Below are 23738 nucleotides of genomic sequence, written 5' to 3' on the forward strand. Positions count from 1 at the left end.
TGGTATTATTCTCATATTTTGGTGAAATTCAGAAACAGTGTAACCTCTTGATTTTGTATATTTGACTTATCTCCTCCTTCAAGAAATCTTTCTCCCCCTGGAAATCTCAATTTTTACTCTATGTAATGCAAGACTAAATGGCTATTGTATAGAGGAGAAGAGCAAAGATAAACTGGTTCTAAGCATTTGCCTCATTACTTTCTCCTAGGAAAAAAGTCATTTATGGAATGAAAGAGTAATTGCATAGTGCCAGATATTAAATAGCAATTTTGTGTACTAACAAGGTTAGTGTCATTTTAGATGTTAGCCCTCAGTGTGCCTCACTGATTCTCAGATTTCCTTCACTCTTTACTCCAGACTGTGTACTACTAGTGTCATCAGTCTCCAAGAACCTGAAATTGTTATTTGTCAACTTCATAGATTACCTATATATATATATATATTACCTTCTCAGCAATATTTTTTAGTCAGCGTCTTGACAATAAATTCTTGGGGTTTATTGCTTCAATTTAGATCTTAGTGGCAGGATTAAAATTATGACATTAATGTCACATTTCCTGTTTGTGGGTTGTGTGGAGGGCTTGCAGAAACTCACAAGAAGTTGACCTGCCTTTTAAAAGGAAATCTGTTTCTACATATGAGGCAGAAATTCATATCTAAGTATGACTTTAACATATTTCAAGAGAAAGCATTTAGTTGTAAAGGAGTAAGTAAAATAATTAAGACGTAATTAATCGATTTCACAACTGCTGTTTAGAGTTAAGAAGTTCAGCATTTCTTTTAGGAGTCAAAGAGTAGAATGGATTCCTGGGATTCTTCAAGACTTGTTCTAGATGGTTTGTTTTCCCTCTAATCAGTTCCTTAATTTTCTAATTTGCAACTGCAATTTAAGAGAATTTTGAGAGTTTTGTACATGGAGCAGTGGATGGCCAAATCTTTCTATAGTTGCTTCATCATTATTTTAATATTAAGATATTGAACATCAGCAGTACTTCAGAAGTAGATTGTAACAAGGCACTGGGTGAATCTCCATTATTGTGTTCCAGATAGTTAATACATAGCAGATATCAGCACCCTATATGGATGCCTTTTATTATTCTTGGACTGTTTTGAAGCAACTGAGTTAAGTTAGTCTAGAAATAATTTAGGAAAAAAAATCCATCTATGCCAAAAAGCCTGATTCTTAAGAGGAATTTCCAAGGCTTTGTTCTTTGAATGGCAAACTAAAACCTAAACAAGGAAAAAAAAAAAAGATAATAAAGTTGCATGCTAATATCCTATGTGACTTTTAAATAGCTGTTTGTCCATACAAGTGTTGCTCATTTCAATTAAGTGAAAATGTGGAGTATTAACTCATTCAAAGGCCATTAAATGGGTAAAACCCAATTTACATTTTACACGTTGCAGTAAGCTCATTCCTCACTTCTGTCTTTTTAGTACAGATTTCAGCTGACCTAATGTAAAAATCAACAGGAATGAGTTGTCAGGAGGTGAACTTTGTCACCTTGGTGCAATTTGGTTTTCGTTTTCTTCACCATTCTACGATTGTGTATCTCCCTGACAGGAGCATGTGTTTCAGGATTTGTTTTTTTGACTGCTTTCCATATCCATAGCTCTTGCTCAGTTTTCAAGGTTGTCTTTTGAAAAGGAAATGTTTCTTCTACTTTCAGGCTCATCTACTTCTAGTGATCCCATATGGTCTGGCCATTCACCACCACCCCATCAAGAAAATTGGGTCAGTTTTGCAGATACCCCACCAACCAGTGCTCTTTTAGCCATGCATCCTGCTTCTGTCCAGGTGTGACACTTTATTGGTATTTGATTTGCTTCATTCAGATTGATGTTGCAATCCTTTTTTTCTTTTTTTTTTTCTTTTTTGAAATTTTCACTGCAGATGTTCACTGTGTATCTGTGCTGTGGTCTGTTCAGTGCTATTTACCCAACAGATACTTGTTTCATTGAGTTGACTTCATTTGGAATGATTAACTGAAAGCTACCAGTTTAAAAAAATGTCAACAATTATGACTTTAAAACATTTGTGTTTAGCTTTTTTGCACATGTGCCGTACTTTTTTTTTTCTGCTTACATACCTGCAGTCATTCCTATCCATATGTATCAGTGTGCAAAAATACCCTGTCATTATCCTATAGATGCAATCTGCTCACAGTTTCCTGCAGTTTCTAAACTACTGCAAGATTTAACTCTGCTTTATTTTTTGAAGGCAAGAAGTTGAGAATTCATAGAAGCATTTTAGGTAGATAATACTGAGGAAAAATATTTCATTTCAGGACCAGACAACAGTACGAACTGTAGCATCAGCTACAACAACAAATGAAATTCGTAGGCAATCAAGTAGTTATGATGACCCCTGGAAAATAACTGATGAACAAAGGCAGTATTATGTTAATCAGTTTAAAACCATTCAACCTGATCTAAATGGATTTATACCAGGTAAGTTACTCTTTAAAAAATATAATTGTGGGTGCAGCAGTTCTGTTACAAAGACTTTCTTGTTTACTTAGGTTTGCATACCATTTTGAAGAAAGTTCTGCATTTCACTGGTAATGTTCTAGAAAAGTCCAGTGTAATTCAAGAAAGGACTGGAATCTAATTTGCCTTTTTCTTTTGTTTAACCCTAGTAATTAGTGCCATTTTTCCCAAAACCTTTGCTAAATAGCTTATCTCCTGTACCATAACTCCAAGTCTTCTAATGATTTAACTTGCTTTAAATATTAAAAATGGTTGTTGTAATTTTTCAGGATCTGCAGCTAAAGAATTTTTCACTAAGTCAAAACTACCTATTCTTGAACTTTCTCATATTTGGTAAGTGTGGTGTGTCTTTATGCAGGATAATTATTTAGAAAGATGACAGCTATCTGGCAGTTATCTAATAATCTACTTACTAGCTGGTGTTATTAAGTGAAATTTCACTAGTAGTCTAGTATGTTCAGTCCTACTCACATTTATGCCAGTATTATTTTAGTGGGCTTTAATAGGTCTAGGCTGGCACCATTTACAAGGCATTTTGGGCTTTTGAAGACATTTCAAACACTTCAGAGTAAGAAGTAATTTATTTGAGGTTTTATTTTTAAAGATACGTTTAAATTTAAATAATTCCTTATCTGTCTTTATTTATTCAAATCTAAGTAAGTTTAAACTAAATGGACAGATGCAAATATTTTTAAATGCACTTAGTGGGACTTCATGACAAATTTAGCTTTGACTCAGTGCAAAGCTTGTATTTCACTGTATTCTAGAATTCATACTGCATCATTGCATGCTATCATTAAATGGCTTACTTTGAGAGATTTGGTCTTTTTTTTCAGTGTAATGATTTGTACTTCAGGTATTTTCCCATTTAAAATGAATCACATTGCCTCAGCACTATCGTTTCTTTAGTATACTTCGCCAAAAATCTGAGGCCAATAATATTCTGTAGTACTGTCTTAAATGAGTTAAAAACCTGGAGAGGTAAAGTGGGTTTAAATGATCTTTAAGCTCTAAGAAATGTTATTGATGAAGGCTCATCTTCTTTGAAGAATAAACCATGTAATGCTAATATGAAGTGTTTAATAGGGTAAAATGAACTATAAACTGTGTTCTTTGATCTTCCAAGTAGCACAATAGAAGTATGTCTTTTGGAAATAAAATAACCGTAGAAATTTTTATTTATACTGAGTTTTCCTTTTTAGGGAACTGTCAGATTTTGATAAAGATGGTGCACTGACATTGGATGAGTTCTGTGCTGCATTTCATCTGGTAGTTGCTAGGAAGAATGGGTATGATTTGCCAGAAAAGTTACCTGAAAGTTTAATGCCCAAACTGATTGATTTGGAAGACTCAACGGGTAAGACATGCTTCAACAAAAATTTCACTATTTTCAAATGATGGTGTAGTTAAGATCACAGTATATCAGCAGATATTTATAGGTTTGTATGAGCATAACACATTAGTCAGTATGAAGTAGAGCAATGTGCAATTTTTAGAAATCTTAATCATTGTTCAGAGCTAATCTGAGCACATAATGTATTTCTGCACAGGGAGACGTTACTTAGGAACAGTACACATATTGACTATCACATTTGGAAATACTGCCTGCGTCCTTTAAAGGTTAAGGAAAACAAGATTGTCACAGTATGGATTTTATTCATGATTGGCTATTGTATTCTGAGTTCCCAATCTAGCTATACTTCAAACTTTCTTTCAACCGAATATGTTCTCTGTTCATCCTCGTTTCTGAAAATATGGCATGAGTTTCTAAGTCTTGAAGGTACTTAGAAAATATTCCCAGATTCAGTGCTAGAGATAGGACTGTGTAGTTTAAAAGTACAGGATTAGTAGCACAAATTCTATTTTTTTTTTTTTTTTTTTTTTTAATTCTACTCCTGACTTGACAGCAGGATTTATCGTCCATTGCTTTGGCACCTCGTCTTTCTGTGCATAGACCTTTACCTTTGGATGCTCCCAGATAAGCCATCAAATGTATGAGTTCTGCATGTTAATAGGTGCCAAAAAACTCAGTCCCATAGCTGAAAAGCAAACTACTGTTCCATGTAGAAGTGGTGTTCAAAACCAGGATGCTTGTGGCAATCTTTCTTTTTTTATTTTAAAACAGATAAAGGAAACTGAATATTTTAAAATTGCTTTACTTTTTAACAAGCAGTCTTTGCTTGGAAAGTCAGGTTATAGTGTCGGTTCATGGGTACTATGATTTCCTAGAATTTTATTTCTTTTTACTAAATACTTCAAAGGGGATCTCTTAATACTGTTTTTGTAGGATGTCGAAGACTGTCATCTGCCAATTATTGATGAGTTCTTAAACTAGACACTGTGGCTCTTGCTACCTCTGCTTTAATAATGAAACCATTTTTTGTGGGAGTAGCCTGGCTCCTGAGAGAACCTTTCCAACAGCAGGCAGCTGTAACTGAAGTGTTTTCAGTATGAGTAAGCATTTTACTTCGAAGACATTCGTAAGAAATATCTGCAATTAATTGGGTGAATACCTAGCAAGTGTCTAAAACCTGCCCGTTCTGTCTATTTTTGTGTTAAGGTGATGGCCAAGCAAAAATCTTGATAGGAAATAGAGTAGAATTCATTTGTATAAAACATTGTTAGGTTTCTTGTTTGTTTTTTAAATTAAAAAAACCAACTACTATATCTGTACCTGACCTTCTACTGCCTTTATTGGTAGTAGACTTCAAGGCTTTCATTGTTTAACTGAAGTTGTCTGGTAACTATAAATTGGACATTAAATCAAACAGTGTTGTGTGTATGTTTGTTGTTCTTATTTTACAGGCAACTTAGTTAATATAAAACTTGGTGACTTATCTTCATGAGGTACAAAGTGGTCTTTAAATTTGAGGAAAAACTACTTTTAAAAGTGGAGAAAAAAAAAAAAGGTTCTCCCTCTGGTATTAAAGGGAAGTTATCCTGGTCTAGTGAATGTTAGAAGATTACCATGCTGTGTAAACTGTGCTTAGGGAAAAAAAAAAAGTTCTGATTGATTCTTGATATTGCTGTTATTAATAGCTACAATGGAAAGTGACAGTTCTTACAAACTTGTTGAGTTTTGTCCCCTAGAGGTTTGGTTTTTGTTTTTGTTTTTAATTTGGGCCACCAGTATTGGAAATAGGAGATCTTTTGTAGCACCTAACATGATTTATCACCAGAACTTGTATGTTGACTGAAAGACTTCCGGAGAATTTATTGACTTGACTGTAGTTCTACTTGTAGTTACAACAGTCCAAATCTCCAGTATATGTTTACTATTTTAATCTAAATTAAAAGTTACTCATAGGTCTAAGTGCAGACTAATGTGCATGTTAAATTACATGGCTTCAACTTAAGGACTGTAAATCAGCATAGAAGGATCAACCAGTTAAATTTCTGGAATAATGTTTTCTTTTTAATTCGCATAAAAGCTGTATTTCAATAGAGCATGCTTCCAACAGCCTTCTCAGAAATAGAAGCTGTAAAGTATGGCACCGGAGTGTCTTTTTGAGTGCACTTTTTTCATGGGATACAACTTTCTCAAACAAAGAAATTGTTGGTGATCTTCTGCTGACTGAAGCCTCAGTGTGATAACATACTTTCAAACTGTTCAAGGTGAATTACTTGAATGTCTTCTTAAACCAGTGTGCAAGATGGTTAACAATTATTTCAAAAGTGTTAACAATACCTTTATTAATTCTGTCCTTCTCTTAGAAACTTTCCCCTTGATCTTCCACGCTTCTGCTCTGCACTTGTAACTTGCTGCCTCTTTCCATTTTGACTTTGGAAGTAGTGGCCAGCAGAAGGAAAAGTAAGAGGGCTCTCTGCACCCTATGTCTCTGTTCAGACAGAGGGAGGGAAGAACTCTTGTGGTCTGCGCTAGCAGCCTCTCCCTCATCAGCCCCTGTGAATCTGTTATGTGGCCAACCGCAGGTGTCCCAAACCTGTTAACATACTGGTCTTGTCTTACATCTGGTTTCATGATTAGGGATATGTATTTCTCTCACATGACGTAGACCTATTGTATGATAAAGCATTTATTGGTTATTTTTCTGGTATAGCACTTTGCCCCAACAGAATTTTAATAGAAAATGTTAAACGGGGTGCTAATATCTTTCTGATCACTAGGGAGAGAAATGAGGTGGTTTAAGTTCTTAGAATAATGTGGTAATTCCACAATACATTTGAATGGTTTTAGTATTTTGAATTGGATCATATACTTCAAGAACTATTTGGATTGCAGCAGCTCCACTTAAGATTTAACATTGTGTTGTGGTATTTGTAGATATATAAAGTCAGCTTTTCAGAATGAGCAAGATCTTTCTGCGTAAGAACAGCCTGTAGAAGGAAACTGCAGTGAATGAAAATGGGAGCATGAAGTCAGGCAGTTGTACAAATACTTCTCTAAGTGCCTATACATTTTATTTTATGAATTGAATACTGTTGATAGCATCTGCATCTGTCTTGGCAGAATTTATGATCTGCAGCTGAAAAGAGTACTAGTCTCACTTCCTATTTAAATAAATGTGACTATTTTCCTTCAAACTCAATTTTCAGTAAAAACTAGCAACCCTTTACAAAATTCAAAGCAAGATTTGCTTTTCGGTGAATTTGTTTTTCGTTTGGGCTGCTTCAACAATGCCATTTCTTTGTAAGAAAAAGAATCTGCCATGCTTTGTCTTATACCATTTAATTATACTTTAACCCCTGGAGTTTTCCATAGGTGTCTTATGCATGTTTTGTGTAGATATTTGTGAAATTGCTTGAATTATAGTTAGCTACATAGTCTATCCACAGCAGTTTTCAGCCTTATGTTTTGACCTTGTGTTTGACACTAAGTTAGTTATCTAGTGCACCACTATTGAAATGAGAATTTTGAGGTTTTTTTAAACTCATTAGAAAATTTTTATTCATATTACACTTCAGAGCAATTGATATGCAATATGCATTCCCAAAACATTACCATTGACATGTTCTGAACTTCGTATATTATTTTGTGTACAATGACCACAGGATGTTGCCTTGACTACTTGGTGACATCATTGTGCCTGTAAATATCAGTTTGATGTAGCCTTTTTTTTTTTTTATTATTGCCAGATGCTTTTTACTTGAAACAGACATTAGATGTAGTTTCTATCTTGAATAATTTGTGAAGCCATTTTCCCTAAAGGACAGTAATACAAGATGCTAGGTGCTGGGCACCATTTTGGGAACACTGAGTTTCAACCTGATGCCTGGCTATTCACAGGAAGTTTACGAGACCTTTGAAATTTTGATGAGTTAGTGGTTCCTGTGTGTGGCTTTTTTCATGTCAGTAGCATGCCTCAAGATGGGACAATTAATTTCTTTCTGGACTTCAGTGTTTTGGCTATTCTTTTTAGGCTGTGCCTCTTGCCCTCAGCAGTACTGTGGAGATAGTAACAGACTGTTGTTGGTTTTCAAAGGTGCCGTTGGTCGCCATTGACTATTCAAGTGTTTCCAGTTCAAACTTTTTGTTGGTGCCAGTTTTACACTATCACACACATATTCCTCCTCCACTCCTGCAAGCCACACAGCTCAGTTTAACACTGGATTTGTTACGAGTTTCCTCTGAATGGAAGACAGCAGACAGAATATTGAGCTGTTATAGCAGAAGAGCAGGCTGCAGAGTTCAGCTCTTCAAGAGCCTGAAACCAGCCCTTTTTATAAATTTTAGTCAATTTTTGGTACAGTTTATGACACATTCTTGTGGCAGTTGTCTTCACTCACATATCTATCAAGCAGTCTTTTTAAATGATAATTTAAGTAAGCCATCTTTCTTCTTTCTGTACAGTATTTTGTCTTGTTCAGAGTTTTAATTCTTTGGACTACAAACATCTTGTTAATCTGTCTAGCTACTTATCAGTCACTCTTTCAACTGTTCCTGTTACTTACATTATACATTTGTAATCTGAACTTTGTTTTTTTGAGGCTTTCAAGGCATTGCTTTAGCTTGTATTGTGGTATCTAGCAAAATAGAAGACACTGTAAGCAGGATTTTACTGTATTATGCAGAATGCTTAATCTGCTGTTAAGGTTTACTTTACCCAATTCTCTTACAGTTTGAGCAGAACAAAAATAAGTCTGCTGCATCATGAACATTTGTACAACTGGAGAAGGAGTGTTTCTGTAAGGGACTGTTCTTGCTGAAAGCTCAGAGAAAACTGAAATAACAGTAATAACAGAAATAACAGTGAATGTACAGTTGCAATGTGACAGCTGCTAGACTTGTTCAATTTACAGAATGTGAATGGAAACACCATTGTTTTAGTAAGGAGGCTTAAAACCTAAAATATTCTTTGGGGAATAATCTAAAGGAATGGTTTTCTTCATCTCTGTTTCCATATTTTTGGTTTGTGTTTGCATTGTTATACTGTTTTTGTTTTAACCTCATATAAGGAAGTATTTCATTCTGTAAGCTAAACTCAGTGCTGGGTTTGATGTAGTAAATGTTAGTATGAAGTTATTTTCTCATAATGTAAGAAAGAATTATATTTCTACATGTAATCACAATCTAGAAATGCTATTTAAAAGCAAAAGTACAGGGAGATAGTATGGTACAGAGTAATCTTCAAAGTCCAATTTTCAGAAAGATCCTCAAAATAAGAGTAGCATCTGATAAATAGTATATTTGACTTGAATGAGTGTTTTTTGTCTGTTGCTAAGTATTTACTTGGAAAAGATGAAAACGAAGGGTACTTTGCAGTTTCCAGGAGATGTGAGCAGCTCTTCTGAGAATAAACTGAATGCAATTAATGATTTTGGTTTATAGTGATTCCTGTCATTTCAGAAGTTGGGGAACAGACTGGTGAGGTAGGTTACTCCAGCTCTCCAGCAGAAGCACCTCCAAGCAAGTCTCCATCAATGCCATCCCTAAACCAGACCTGGCCAGAATTGAATCAGAGCAGTGAGGTTAGCACTTTTATTTAAGATTTATTTCATTGCCAGTCAATAACTAAATTGTGTATGCATCCCTAATTCATCATAAGTGAGTTGTTGATCACAAATTGTGAAAAAGTTAGCAGGGCAACAGACACAGGAAAGTTCTATACATGTTAAATTGTAAAAAAAGTAGTGTTTTTCTTCTGATTTTTCTGTCTCATTGTGAGATGGGCTACTATTTAAAATGTTGTCATTAATGCTAATTAAGCTTTATATTAATCACAAAATGATCTCATAGCATTTATTGGAAAAGTTGAATTAATTCCTCATTTTTTTCATTTAGGGCAGGTTTTTGGTAGGGTTCTTTTGTTACCTCTGAAGGCCTATTATAGTCAACACTTTTGCAAAACTTCAAAATAAGTTTCTGACAGATCTGGACACTGAGACTTACTTCTGGAGGTGAATTTACCTTGAAATATAAAATATCTCACCACTAGAATAGTCATAGTTCTGGGTTTGTTTCAGAAGCAAAGACTCAAAGTTGAATCTGAAGCCAACCGTTGGCTAAATTTATTTAAATTTTAAATTTTTGCTGTTATGTACTGCTGCTTTATTATCCTTTACCATACATATTTGCTATATAAGCAGTCTTACATAGTAAAGCTGTATTTTGTCAGAATCCGAAACTGAAGTTCCCAAACAGAATTTTTTATATCTGTTCCACCCCCCCCACCCCAATAGCCATTGTTTAAAAAGCCTGTAAGGGATTGATTCCTGGAGTTTTTCTTGTTGCTCTGTTTTAACATTTTTTGCCTTTGACTTAGAATAAACTAATGTTTTATTCTGAAAGCTACTTCAGAGACTCAAATGACTTCCTGACTGCAACCTTACTACAAAGATGGTGTAGGCTTATTTTTCAATATAAAGGGGGAAAAAAAAGGAAAAGTATTGAAATTATTTTTGGAAAACTCTTTTCATTTAATAATCTGAGACTCTCAAGAAGAATCTAAAACTTGTTTTAACATCTAAGAGATTTCTGTCAGTAGCTGAGTATTATCTTACCTGCTTCTATTGAAGGAGCTTTTTGTGGCTTGCTTTCTTCATTAGACTTCAAGTGAATAGAAGATTGGTAGTATAAGATTTAGACAAACCAAAGGAGAGTCAGTATGAAACAGAAAATAAGCAAATCTTTAAGATTAAAGTTAGGAGCAGAGGAAATTTTCTTCCTCTCTCAGGAGGAAGGACTTTGTAAAGTCTACTTTTCCTCTTAAGGGCAAACGCTAGCCTCACAGTGATGTCCTTACTAAATAAAAAATGTAGGAAATTATTTAGTGATACTTAGTTGTTCTGTTTGACAGAGTGACTCTTAGACTGCTGGTAGGAAGCTATGTTGTAGGAGGGAGGTGAGCAGATATTCAGTTGTTGCTAAAAAGCTGTAAATGTCTGCAACTGTATTAAAATTTGCATTGGAACATTCCCTCATGTTTGCAATAAAGGTTTAATAAGCTAATCATTTGGTGAGCTGCATTGTAATTGAACAGATTCCTTCAGCGTCCACTGCAACTCAAACCAATTGAATAGCGTAATTGCACCAGTGGAACAAAGTTAACGACAGCTCTCTGTCAACCAAAATCTTGTTCAAAACTGACTTTGTCCATTCAGATAGATAATGTGGTATTTTTTTTTTCTGAAAATCTACTAAAACTTTAAGAGGTTTGGAAAAGTTCTCACACTAAATATACTACCAGATACTAACTATACTAAAATAAAAGTGGAACATTTATTAAATGTTAAGAGTTTTTTGTTCTAACACAAAAGTGTTTCTGATTTTTCAGCTATATTGCTGTGCATGCTTCTTGCTCCTCAGCATTTTCTTTTCAGCATGAGTCAGGTCAAAGTCCTCAGGGTTTTAATGCCCTGAAAAATTTCTGGCATTACTGCAAGCACCAATCTAATTGTTTCCTCTTTGAACCTCTCATAACTGTCATCAACAAATGAACTGCTTGAAAAAGCTATGCATCGTTGGATCATCTGCCTTTCCAGGCAGTTTCATCCCTGTTAGTTTCAAAACTGTTCTGTTCTTCCTAGCTCATAGTTGATTTTTAGAATCCAGTTGCCAGGCTCAGTTACTGTAAGCTCACAAGTATGGACCAAGGCATCAATCTCAAACTTCAGAATAAAGAGGACCATGGAAATCCGCCTAACTCTGGATACTACAAGCTTCACATTCTCATCTCTTCACTCATCACTTCTTTCTCACTTCAGGCATCTTTTCCATCCCGCCTCAAGGCTGAGCACTAAGTTCTGAGAGCTTAAAAAAAATTGAAAACCCTACTAAATTTTTGTTGAAAACAGTCTAGTGTCATACGGTCATATTAGCTTTGACACAGATATGGAGATTTGCTTTTGAATTCACAACTGTTACACCTTGTTTCAAACGTCTTGGTGTTCTTTTAGTAACAGTTCAGGTTGCTGTGAGTTTTAGTGTCTAGTAATTAACCTTTTGCAAGTATTTTGGAAACATTTTTGCAAGTCTAGGAGACAAGTATTTTAGTTTCAGCTAGCAGGAGTTTTATCTTAGCAGATCATCTGTATTGTCAATGCTCTTAAACCTTGCACAAAGTTTGAGATGCAGTCCAGTAGATCCTTAATATATGTAGCTTTCTGTTAACTAGGGAATTAGCAGTAACTAGCTTCTGGTAGTATGGAGCACAGATAGCATATTCCCCAGAGTAGTCAGGTGGTGTTGGTGTTCATTTGTCTGTGCCCAGCTAGGGAGCCTGAGGACAAGTAATAAATGTCCCGCAGTTTGGCTTCAGAGGAGTAGAATAAGAGGTAAATTCAGCATCCATCCCTAAAAAATAATATTTTGGCATTGATCTTAACTATAACATTGATGCTTATGCCCTTATGGAAGTTTTGAAAAACTAAGAAACAATATTTCTGTAATCAGTCTGTTGGACAGTCTCACAGGTAACTTTGAAGCCACTGGCCAAATTGAGTTTAAAAGGGTAGCGGTAGTCCTAAAATAAGTATTAATGCATGTTTCATGAAAATGAGCAGCTGTGTAAATGCAACAGGCCAAATCAGGGGGGAAAGGGTGGCAGAACTTGGCCATTAAGTTTCTGATGGTGAAAACTGGCCCACTCAACAGGTTTGTATACCTCCAAACTACTTGCAATGCTGCCTTTTCATGAAGGGGTGGAGTGACACAGAGATGAACTGTTTAATATAGGGAGTGAGACAGAGTAGTTAGGAAGGGAAACCTTACCTCCTTACTAAAAAGGTTTTGTTAGATTTTGTCCATGAAGGGGGTAGTTTTGTATGTTTAAAAAAAAAAAAAAACAGCAAACCAACAACAACAAAAACCCCCTCAAAAAACCCATATAAACAGTATCACATAATCTTTGCCTTAATTTAAAGCTTGAAACAAGGAGATAAGGCTCTGTCTCTACAAGGAGCGGCACCACGCATGAAAGCATTTAGTTAATCTTTTTCTGAATTTAATTTCAGCTGATTGAAAACAGTTTTAGGAATTTCCATGAAGAGTTATTTCTGAAATAACTGCTTTAGACTAGGTTCACATACAGGCCATTTACCAAATACAGCTCGCTGTAGAGGAGCACATGAGGTTAGGTTGACTAACACCGTATAGTTTGTCCTATATCTTCTGGATTCATTTACATTGATTTGCCTATAGAGATGGGACAGGAATATTGATTTGTTTTCACAACTATACTAACACCATTTCTATCAAATTTTCTGAGCACTAAAAATTTTGTATTTGTAATTTTTGTTGTAGCGTTTGAAATTTGGTTAATATTTACTTGTTATTTTAAGAAAATATAACAAGTTTAGCATTCCTATTGTGATTTGTAATCTGGTTTCTGGATCACAGACTAATTTTTTGTATTTTGGTACTTTGTTGATCCAGTTGTGGCTGTAGCTTGACTTACTAAGCATGAGGACTCTTGACAACCATGTATCAATACAGCATGCCTATATCATATAAAATTGTTCAGAGATTGACTTATTTGCTTTTAGCAATCAACAGTATGTTTGGATTTAATTCTTTGCCTTGTCAGTGATTTAGACTTGTAAAAATACTCTTACAGCATAGAATCACTTCTCAGGGGTTGCACTGGCAAGCTGAACTGGTGTAATTGGAGTACTCTGCTCGGTGTTTATTTGTCTGGGATTTTGTAAAAAAAAGCAGCATTTATGAAATATATTTGAAACTCAGCAGCAACAAAGCTGAGGAACCTTTCCGTGGATTTTATAATTAAAAATACAAACAACATGTGGCACTGATTTTATCTTTACAGTATTTGGATGGCTTAGCCAGTTTTTTTACTTGTATGATTTTCATTGGCAAACATGAATTCTGAAGGTACTTCTGTGTTGACTGTGCACCTGTATCTTCATTATGAAATCTGACTGTAAAGATTAATATTGACAGATTATAAACTTGGTTGCACAACAATCCCAGACTGAAATAAAATACTTAATGTGTATTAGTGTGCATTCCAAGTCAAGTACTATCCAGTGCAAATATAGTACTTCCTAGTGCAACCTCTGAACTACTATGCTAAATCTCCTCAGTGATCTTTTACTTCCATCTTTCTCATCATGCTGACTTCTCTCCTCTGTCTGTTCAGCAGTGGGAGACATTTAGCGAACGCTCTTCAAGCTCACAAACTCTGACCCAATTTGATTCTAACATTGCACCAGCTGATCCTGTAAGTCAATCACTTAGCTTGCTTGTTTGAAATTAATTTTATTAACACTGAATTTCCATTCATTGTATTTAGCTGTTATGCATGATTCCATGGACTGCTTTTTGGGGAATGGTGGCAGGCTTCTTAATTTTTTTGCTTATTTTAGGAATCTTAAGTTTTCTAGTACTGCTCATGTTTAAGTCTGAGTGCAAAGAATGCTTTATTTCCCTTGATTTTGATGTAGTACAAGACTGCTATCAAAACCTGTATTACACAAAGTATTTAAACATAATGTTTTTTGAAAATATTTATAAGTTAATGCAAGGGTCCCTCGCAGTGATAAACCAGTCCCATTTAGGATTTTGTCTTCAGTGTTGGTTTTTTTTTTTTTTCAAGTTGCAGAGCTTGATTTGCACAAACTCTTAAGAGAGTTGACAATGCCAACTTCACTGAAAAAACTACTGGGCTTTAATGGGTGTGGTATTTCATACTCCTAATGTTTTCACCAAGTTACTTATTAATAAGGCTTTTAATATTTCTCCAGCTAAACCTGTGCTGTTGTAATGCTTTACCCAGTGAGGAGTGCTCTGAAGGACTGTATAGATAAATACCTTGCCAACTTTGGGAGCCAGAAATTCACTACAGTGTTTCAAGTTCTGCTGGTTTTAAACTTCACAGCATGTGACATTGAAGCAGTTCTGAAATGTATTAAAATTACTTCAGTATTTAGCTGCTGCTTTCATCCTGCTTTTCTTGTGGATTTAATCACCACTGTTAGTGTCCATGTTAATTTAATTAATTATGGTGTTAGTGTCCATTTGATTATATAACAAAAATATAATAGGTGTACATAATACACATTTAACTGCTTTTAGTATTAAACAGATTACTTCTGAAAAGATATAATACATAAATATACATATATTGTAAATACATCAGTGCTCCACTCTGAGTTAACTGTGCTATTTATGTGAAAACAGCATTTCTAATTCTGGAAGCTAGAATTCAAACTGCACTGTTGCCTGTGCTCAGAATTGCCCTTAGTAAACATTCAAAACAAATGAAAATGCCATGCTTAAAGTGAAAACCACCCCTTTTTCATCTGAGAGAGACTGTTGGTTTAAATGTACTGTATCTTTATGTTTTAATGAAGTAAACATTATGGAAATCTGTTTATAGTTGTTTCTTACTGCGTATAATTGCTTGACAGTAAAGAGCTATCATTGTCTTGTTTCCACAATAAGTAATTTATTTTTACACATAATCAGTAAGTGACAGAAATCTGAAGTTTGAAATTTCTTCGTGTATGTTGATAATCTAAAAAGTAGAACAGTGATGATATATGGAAAACTCGTATATAGCCATATATATGTTTGTGTGTATGCATGTGTGTATAAACAGAAATCCAACAGAAATACAAAAAATACACTGGGAGATCACATTCTTGAGTAATTTTCTTACAATGCTTGTAGTTGAGAAAAATTTTAAAGAATGGTGAGCATCTTTAAGAATAGATACTTCAGAGTCTTTCTTTTCATATGAAAATAAGAACAAATGCCAGCAAATTTTCAGTGGCAGTGTGCAGACTTCTTATTTTAGCAGTCTCTACATTGATGCATAGCACTGATTTATGGAACAGCAACTGCTTTCCCAAAGGAGAGAATCGGCTTTCTCGAGCAGTTGTTAATACCTAACTAAATACAAAATTCATAGACCAGTTCTTTTCTCTTTTTGTTGGAAAAGCAGCTGCTTTGGAGGTAAAAGATACATGAAAAGAGTAAAACACTGCATTCATCCCCTGGTGTAGGAACATAATTTGCCTGTTGTAAGTGAATGTTGGTAACATGTTAAGTTGTTTTGTGTAAAATTAGATTCATGATCTGAGTTAATGCATTGTATAAAAATTCATTTAACTCTTTGAGACATAATTTTTTTAGTAGCTGCACACTGGATTACAGCAGAGGACTGAAGTAGCTACAGCAAGAGTGATCTTTGCATGGTCATCCCATTACAGGAGAAAAAAAGGCGCAACATATTTTAAAGTGATAACTATTCCTAAAAGCCTGGTGTGACAGGAGTGTTTGAGCTGTGACTAGAAAGTGGTTTTAAAAGCTATCTTTGCAGCAAGAGTAGCGCAAGTCAGTTTAAACAGTTTTGGAAAATATTAATATAAATGTATTGTGCTTGGTGAAATTGATCTATTTGAGTAGTCAGGTCAAATTTCTGATACAAGATAGCTGTGAAACTTCTTGTTATTTCTAGGGCCAGAATATAATCTATGATTTTTTTGTGCTGTCATTGTCCCACCCATTCATATATTCTGCATATAGATAACAGTAAAAAAGCCTCAAGCAGCTATGTCCGCATTTTTAGGTTACTTGTGAACAAACATGAAAGTTTTGAAATTTTTTTTATCTACACTCAGTCTCCAAGCCAAATGGAAAGGGCTGTCTATAAAGTACATTAAAATGGAGTCCCTTGTTTGAACTACAAAGAAAATGCCTAAGTGTAAGGTCAACACCTATCTAGAGATGTATTCCATAGGGTTTATTGTACTAAAGTTTAGAAGATTCTACTATTTTAAAGACTCCTGAAACTATTTGTCTTAAACTACTACAAAGTGCCTATTTTATAGAGAATTACTCATACTATTTAAAAAAGCCATAACTTTCTGAGGCATCGTAGTAAAGCTGAGGAGTGGAGTTTTAAAGTTTTTTGGGTTTTGGTTGTTGGGTTTTTTTTTCCTTTGAAGATGCACTTGAAGTAACAGATATCTGGCCAAAAATGGTGGAAGGCTGGTAAAATTCAGGTCCTATTTATGATGCAGTAATCTACAGAAACACCTCTAGTGCCCTTTTAAAGTAGTATGCTAGGTTACACCTTATAAGTTGTTAGAGAAACTTCAGTTTAGGGCTTTGCGTTTATGGGTATATTAAATTCCCTGGAACTGTGTAAAAAATTAAATTTACAAAATTTTGTTTAGAAATGGAATTTTGCATCATGTCAGAGACTCTTAATAGAACAATTTAAAACTAGATTAATGTCACTTAACTCTCATCTCCTTCACAGGACACTGCAATTGTGCACCCAGTTCCCATAAGAATGACTCCAAGCAAAATCCACATGCAGGAAATGGAGCTTAAAAGAACTGGAAGTGGTAGGATATTTTCTCTTGCTAACGAGGAAAGTTTGGTAAAATTAGAGTTGGCTTTGCTTCCTTAAACATGCTGACTTTTTTTCTTTTCCTTAGATGAATATATCTGGAGTTGTAACCAGCCTAATTAATGAGATTCTCTGAGTTAAGAATTAGAGTACCTTTCAGATAGGTACACAGTTTGAATTGGCCATTTGCTACAGTGAGGATTTCACCATCTATAGGAGATCATTGCTTGGAGTGGTTCAGGACCGTCATGATATAGATTTCATTTGGGCCTCCAGGAAAATGTCTAGGTTTCCTTACTAAATACTGAAGGAGACTGAAGATGGAGAACATAGCCTGCATTGATAAAGCTTATTCTACTGTGGTCAGAAATACTGAGTTTATTATTTTGAAACTTGACAGTGTTTAGGAGTATTGGCAAGCCTCCCCCCCCCCCCCTTTTTTTTTTTTAAATACTCTGGTCAAAAATAAGCAAGGTGGCGTGATAATTTTCCTTGAGGAACAGTAGAGTCTCAATGTACAGATGTGTCCCAATATGCCAATATTTCCTAAAGTCATGTAACTCGTGCACAATCTTCAGCATATGAGAATAAACAAGTACCCACAGCACACTTAAGATTTTCTTAGCCTTGTAAATAGGTAAAGATTCCCAACTCTTAACACTGAGAAATAGAAATAACACTATTACAATGTAAAACTTCAAAGTTATTCATACACCATAAGTGTTAAAATACAACAATTTTAGTCTTGAGTGCAGCACTTCAGATAAGGACAGAAAACTAATGTAAAGCTTCGGCATCAGAAGTAAAGGCTAGCTTGAATACATTTGTTTATTAGTCTTGTTTTTCCATCTAGATCATGCTAACCCTACTAGCCCGCTACTTGTGAAACCACCTGATCTCCCAGAAGAAAACAAAATGAGTTCATCTGTAAAATTTACAGCTGGAAACACAGTTAGTAAGTATCAAAGTGCTTTCTGATCTGATTTTTTACATTATGCAAAATGTAGATCTGATACATTCTTCAGTGAATGAAAACTTGTTAGATAACAGCAGCTCTAAAATGAGATAAACTTAACTGAAGAACGGAGACATTTCTGAGATGAAGTATATATTAGAAGTAGTAATTAAGAAAGTTCTGCTGATGTCACTGGAGATGTTTTCCTGCCATATGTGTTCAAAAAAATTCATTTTTGTCAGCTCTTTTTGATCTTCCTGTTTTCTCTTTTAATCTTAGGATGAGAAATTGAAATGTATGGAAAGTGGAATTGACTAAGTAGCATTTTGATTCTACTTGCTCAGAACCATGTAACAACATGTTTTTTGAAGAGTGAAAATCTGTTGACCACAAAATTTTCAGGCACTTCTCATCTGGTTTAGCTACTAAGAAAATGCAGTAGACGTCTAGATTTCTTTTCTAGGTACAGCTTTTCAAGTGTTCATTTGCTTCTAATAGCCTTTTTGATTTTCAGTACCTCCTGTGTCCAAAACATTTTGCATTATTTTGTTCTGATTAGTCTACTTGTCTAATATTGAGAGAGGTCCCAGATTAAGGGCCTGTAACTGTAATTGTACCAAGAAGTATCTTCCCTCAGAGGAAGAATGTAGTGAAATAAAACAAACATCACTGCAGTGTAACATAAAGCCACCCTGTAGTACCTCAAGCTGTAGTTATCATGGGATGCCCATCTTTTTTGTGAGGAAATGGCTCTTGTCAATATTGGAAGTAATTTGGGTACTTAACACCTTTCAGGTGAATCCTGTCATTTAATACAACCTAACTGTAGAAAATTCTGATTCTAGAAATTTCTGGTGCTTAAAAAAACCACTATAACAGGATTTTTTTTTTGTGCAGACCTCCTGTTTTGGTAATTACATTTCTTCATGTTCTTTAGTGTCATACTTTAATAGTGTATCTGAGCACCTTCTATGCTAAGTCAGTGACAATGTCTATAGTGTGCTTCCTTCAGTTTTTAGGCTGGACTCATTTTTCAGTGTTTGCTTTAGTTGCTTATTTTTTGTTTACGTGTGCCAGAATTCATCTGAGAGTAGGGAGTCAAGTCTTTTCTAAGTGTTTCGTTGGTTTTTATATATGTATTGCTGCTTTGGAAGTGTTTTTTCATAAATGGATATTCTTAAGAACATTTCTTCTAGAATATTTTGTTCATAGGTTCACATGCTTTTTTTTCTGCATTGTACAAAAGAGTACAGATTTCTTAGTGTTTTATTGATCAAAATTCAGATGCAGGTTAATTACATTACTTCTCATAGTCTGCCATTCATGGATCCGTATATTAAAACAGTATTTGAACTGAGAGCCAGTGGAGATTTATAAGCATCATCTTGATGTTGAGAAATTAGCATTTTGTCTTTATTTTCCATGCTTTACACCAACCATAATTCAACTTGGAAGTTACAAATTTGTAAATAGCAGCTAAGACCTAAGCAGGGAAGAATTTTTCCATTGCATGAGATAAGAAAGAAGTCAGTAGGCATAGGCACTGCACAATTGTCTCTGTGCAAGCTGTGTGATTTGGAACAAAGGAGAGAGGACCTATAACGTCAGAAAGTGATAACTGGAGAAGTTTGTCAATAATTCTTCTGATTGCTGGACACCCACAGTGTTGAAACTGTTATTATGCAAGTAAAAATAAAAGCAGTGAAGATAACTGCTGTTTCCCCAGATTGTTTTAACTTTAAAGCAACATGCTACTTCAATATGTCATTAAGGACAAGTTTGTGAATACGTTGTTTTAAACTCCTGCTAAATGATATAAACAAGATCATGAATACTGCAATCAGAAGGCAAGGATAATCTAAATTACGTTCCTTCATAATGAAATACAGACAAAGCTGGAGACTAACTTGTATTACTAACACTGAAAAGTAGAAACCTCCCTTGAGGACGAAAATAACATTGCAAAAGTCTCTATATCCTTCATAATAGGAACTTTACCTGACTATAAGGCATATGGTACTGGAAATACTGAAAAAGGACTCTTGTCGGATTTAAGATTGTGTTCAAACTCAGGAGTTTGGATTAGCCAATATTGGTGCAACTGTGAAGTTTGTTTGCTAAGTGACCATCCTTTGCCTTATATAACCATTGAAATTGTTTACTATCCAAATGTCTTTGAAATTGGTTTAGAAATACTTCTTCTATTATCAGTGTAAACCCAGTAGTTTTGTACTGAAACAATGGAAGACTTCTTGGTCCAGAAGGATTTGCTCTTTCCTCTTTAGAAGTGTGATTACATGAATTCGTGTTTGACTAGGTTATATTCTGAATGGCTTGAGAAATATACCCAGTACTAGAGATGTTTGGATTGGAGAGAGATAATGTCATTCACCATATAACCAACTTCTGCTTAAAACTTAATTTTCTCACTTGAACCTTGAAAACTTAAGTATCCTCTCATGGTGGCCGTTTTTTGTTCCTTTTTTTTAAAGAATGTGTATATAAATACCATTTTTTAATTTTCTGTAGCCCTCATTGGATAGAGATACACCTGTAAACCTGCAAAATAATTTTTAATCTGAAATAAATTAGCTGACTGTGCATGGTAAAGGTCTCAAGCCAACTTCACTAGATTAATGTAGCTGCAGTTTTAAGGAGGAAAAAAAAAAAAGTAACAGGTAAGAATGTGCCTTGCTGAACAGTAAAGTAATCTCTGGAGGGTTCTCGTCTCTGGGTCCAGGTTGACGTGTCTTAACACGTCTGAAAACTTCAGTGTCCTAGGAGGTTAAAGTAATCGTTTGAGACTGGGTAATTCAGAAAAAAAATCTTGACATTCTTGAGTAGAATTTTTCCTCTTTACTGATAACTAATCAGATGAGTTTCATTGCTCCAGTGACTTTCCACCTTGAATTGTGCTTTACCACGTGCTCTGGAATCACCCCTTGTGATAAATTATTCCTAGAGCCATTTTTCTGTCTACATTCATTCCACACAAATCTTGTGATTTTGGTGAGAATCCTCATTTCTGGGGAGAAAACCTCAAACTTTTGCACAGCTTTTAAGGGTAAGGGTGTCCTTTATCTACATGATGCTGGAATAGCATCTTTCATTTTTATAGGTTGCCTTAACCAAAAGCTGAAAGCTTTTAAAAAGATTTAGTCCAAAACAGAGCTGTCTACCAATCTTGAAGGTACAGAAGTTACAGCAGTAGCAAAGCTACTGAGTTCATCTGTGCACTGTACATATCTTTTCCTTTTTCTGACTTCTAAGGTTGATGACAATCCTTCAGCACTTCTAAAATCAAGCATGTCCTCCTACTTGCTTTTTTTTTCTTCTGGGATGTCCCTTACTCTTGTTGGCTAGATTGTTGAAGTGATAGAATGTCAAGTGTTTAAAAATTATGGCTTATGAAACTTACATTTTGTATTTTAAATACAACATTATTGTCATTCTTTATTCTTCAGTACATCCCAGTAGTGACCACCAACTCACAGTATTGGGCGAGGAGAGTTGGTTTGTGTTGGATGCTTCAATTATTCAGACTCAGATTTTGAATCCTGCCCAGATGATACCTTACAGGGAAGCAATACAAGGACATAAACCTTTAAAAAAAAAAAAAATTGGATATTTGAAATGACATATTACCTATATCTGCTAGGGTATATTAATGATGCAAAACAAATATGAAACTTGTACTTTCTCTTACCAGCAGATGGTTACAGCAGTTCGGACTCCTATACTTCAGATCCAGAGCAAATTGGAAGCACTGTTACGCGGCAACGGTCAGTAGAGTAGCAACTAAAAAAAGTAAATAAAAGATGTTTAAAGAAGCCTGTTCTGAGCTTCTGGTTGTTTGACAACTAGCTTGTAAAATGGTGGCTAAAGAGGTTCTTAACTTTAACACTTGGGAACCTAGAGGCAGTTTGTTTTCTAATGCGTTAACAATGTATGCTGTTCCTGTTAATGTGTAAAGTGAAAATTCAAAAAATAATGTAGTCTAAAAAGTTGTTCAGGACTGGCCAATCAAATGAAACTCCATGTTCAGTCAGAAATCTTGATAAAGACTTTCTCCTCAGACACATGGGAATGTATGCACAGGAGATCATGATGTTACTTGAAATCGATTTTTTGTATTTTTAAAAATAACCATTAGGCATTAATGGAGAAGGACCTTGTGACTTTGTGGCATAAAAAAAGAATACAACATAAATTAGAAATATCATGGCAGTAACTCAATCTATTTTAATAATGGCCTTTTATAAAATGAAGGGCAGTCATAGGCTGAACGTAAATGAAGGGACTAGAGGAAGCTATGCAAGCACATAACAAAAAACTGCATCATTTGACATAAAAGAATGTGCTGTACTAGCTGGTTCTAATTGTTCCCATTAAATCTGCCTGAATAGGATTAAAAACCAGCTATGCCATTAACCATCTTACAATCGGTTTCAGAGGTAAGTTTCAAAACAAAAATAATTAGGGTGACATCAGTAACAAAGAAAGATTTGCAATTGCCTTTCAGTACAGCAGCTTGAAAACTTCTTTCCTCCATTGTTACTTAATGGCAAATCTGATAGTCTTTCCTGCTTATATGTATGTTTTTACACTGTCAACATGATGGTTTCAACATGTTCTTTTCATCTCTGATTTTGGGTTGGGTTCTTTTGCTGAACTTGTGTAGATGAGTGAAGCTTTCTGATGAGTTGCTGCTTTATGGCAGAGGTAGCTTCTGTCCAGGTCTGGCAATTCTGGCAGTGTCCACCCAGGAAATTTTTCTCCCACTTCCTCTTTTACTGCCTTCCACTGATATCTCTTCTACTAACTGCAGCTTTATCTATACAGATGACAGTGTCCATAACCCTGCCATTAGTCCAGAGTACTTTCTGTATTTTGAAAAAGCAAAAACTGACAATGCTATGTCAGATAATGGTACTTCAGGAGTGTCCTTAAACCGCTTTCTCCCTTTTTTACCCCACTTGTGCCTTTTATACTAGACTAGCTAGAGGGATGACCCTAGGAGTCAACGTAATTAGATTTGTATTTCATCAGCTGGAGGGTTACGCAGCATTACAGAAGCATTGTCCTGGAGAGTATATTAAGGAAGCAGATTTTTCTATTGAGATAACTCAATTTTCTGTCCAGGCTTATACATTCAGGAATTTCAGGTTTTGTATGAAACCTGGGTACCTCTTACCTCTCCTAGTTTTATATCTTATGATAGTTATAGAAGAATATTACAGAAGTCAGCGATAGAAAAGATTTTATCACTTATTTATGAGTTGAATAAAAGAGTATTCATGTCAGTGATTCAGTATATCTGTCTTGCTCAAATTGGACTGGTTAGGAAGTTTCTGCAAGCTGTTTTTAAATGGAAGCTGTACAAAAATTCTGTATACATAAATAAATAAATGGCACAGTGCAGTACTTCATCCTTCTATCTTTTCTGCATGTGTGCTCGATGAACTTACAACGGGTATCCACTAGATGGTGATCCTACCTAAGAATGGGTTAAA

At 35.0% G+C, this 23738-nt stretch overlaps 1 protein-coding gene across 10 annotated transcripts in view; it reads left to right on the forward strand.

The window, feature by feature from the left end:
- Positions 1 to 23738, forward strand: part of REPS1 (RALBP1 associated Eps domain containing 1) — a 69957-nt gene that overhangs the window by 34961 nt on the left and 11258 nt on the right. For 3 of the 10 annotated variants that reach the window (XM_075707450.1, XM_075707458.1, XM_075707455.1), the window contains exons 5-13: positions 1671 to 1798; positions 2289 to 2451; positions 2760 to 2823; positions 3693 to 3847; positions 9281 to 9420; positions 14049 to 14129; positions 17178 to 17265; positions 18124 to 18225; positions 21935 to 22007. In XM_075707450.1, the coding sequence (XP_075563565.1) occupies positions 1671 to 1798; positions 2289 to 2451; positions 2760 to 2823; positions 3693 to 3847; positions 9281 to 9420; positions 14049 to 14129; positions 17178 to 17265; positions 18124 to 18225; positions 21935 to 22007 (994 nt within the window). The remainder of the gene's footprint in view (positions 1 to 1670; positions 1799 to 2288; positions 2452 to 2759; positions 2824 to 3692; positions 3848 to 9280; positions 9421 to 14048; positions 14130 to 17177; positions 17266 to 18123; positions 18226 to 21934; positions 22008 to 23738) is intronic. The other 7 variants (XM_075707453.1, XM_075707457.1, XM_075707451.1 and 4 more) reach the window with 6 other exon arrangements.

Source organism: Pelecanus crispus, chromosome 3 (assembly GCF_030463565.1).
Source record: "Pelecanus crispus isolate bPelCri1 chromosome 3, bPelCri1.pri, whole genome shotgun sequence".
NCBI lineage: Eukaryota > Metazoa > Chordata > Aves > Pelecaniformes > Pelecanidae > Pelecanus > Pelecanus crispus.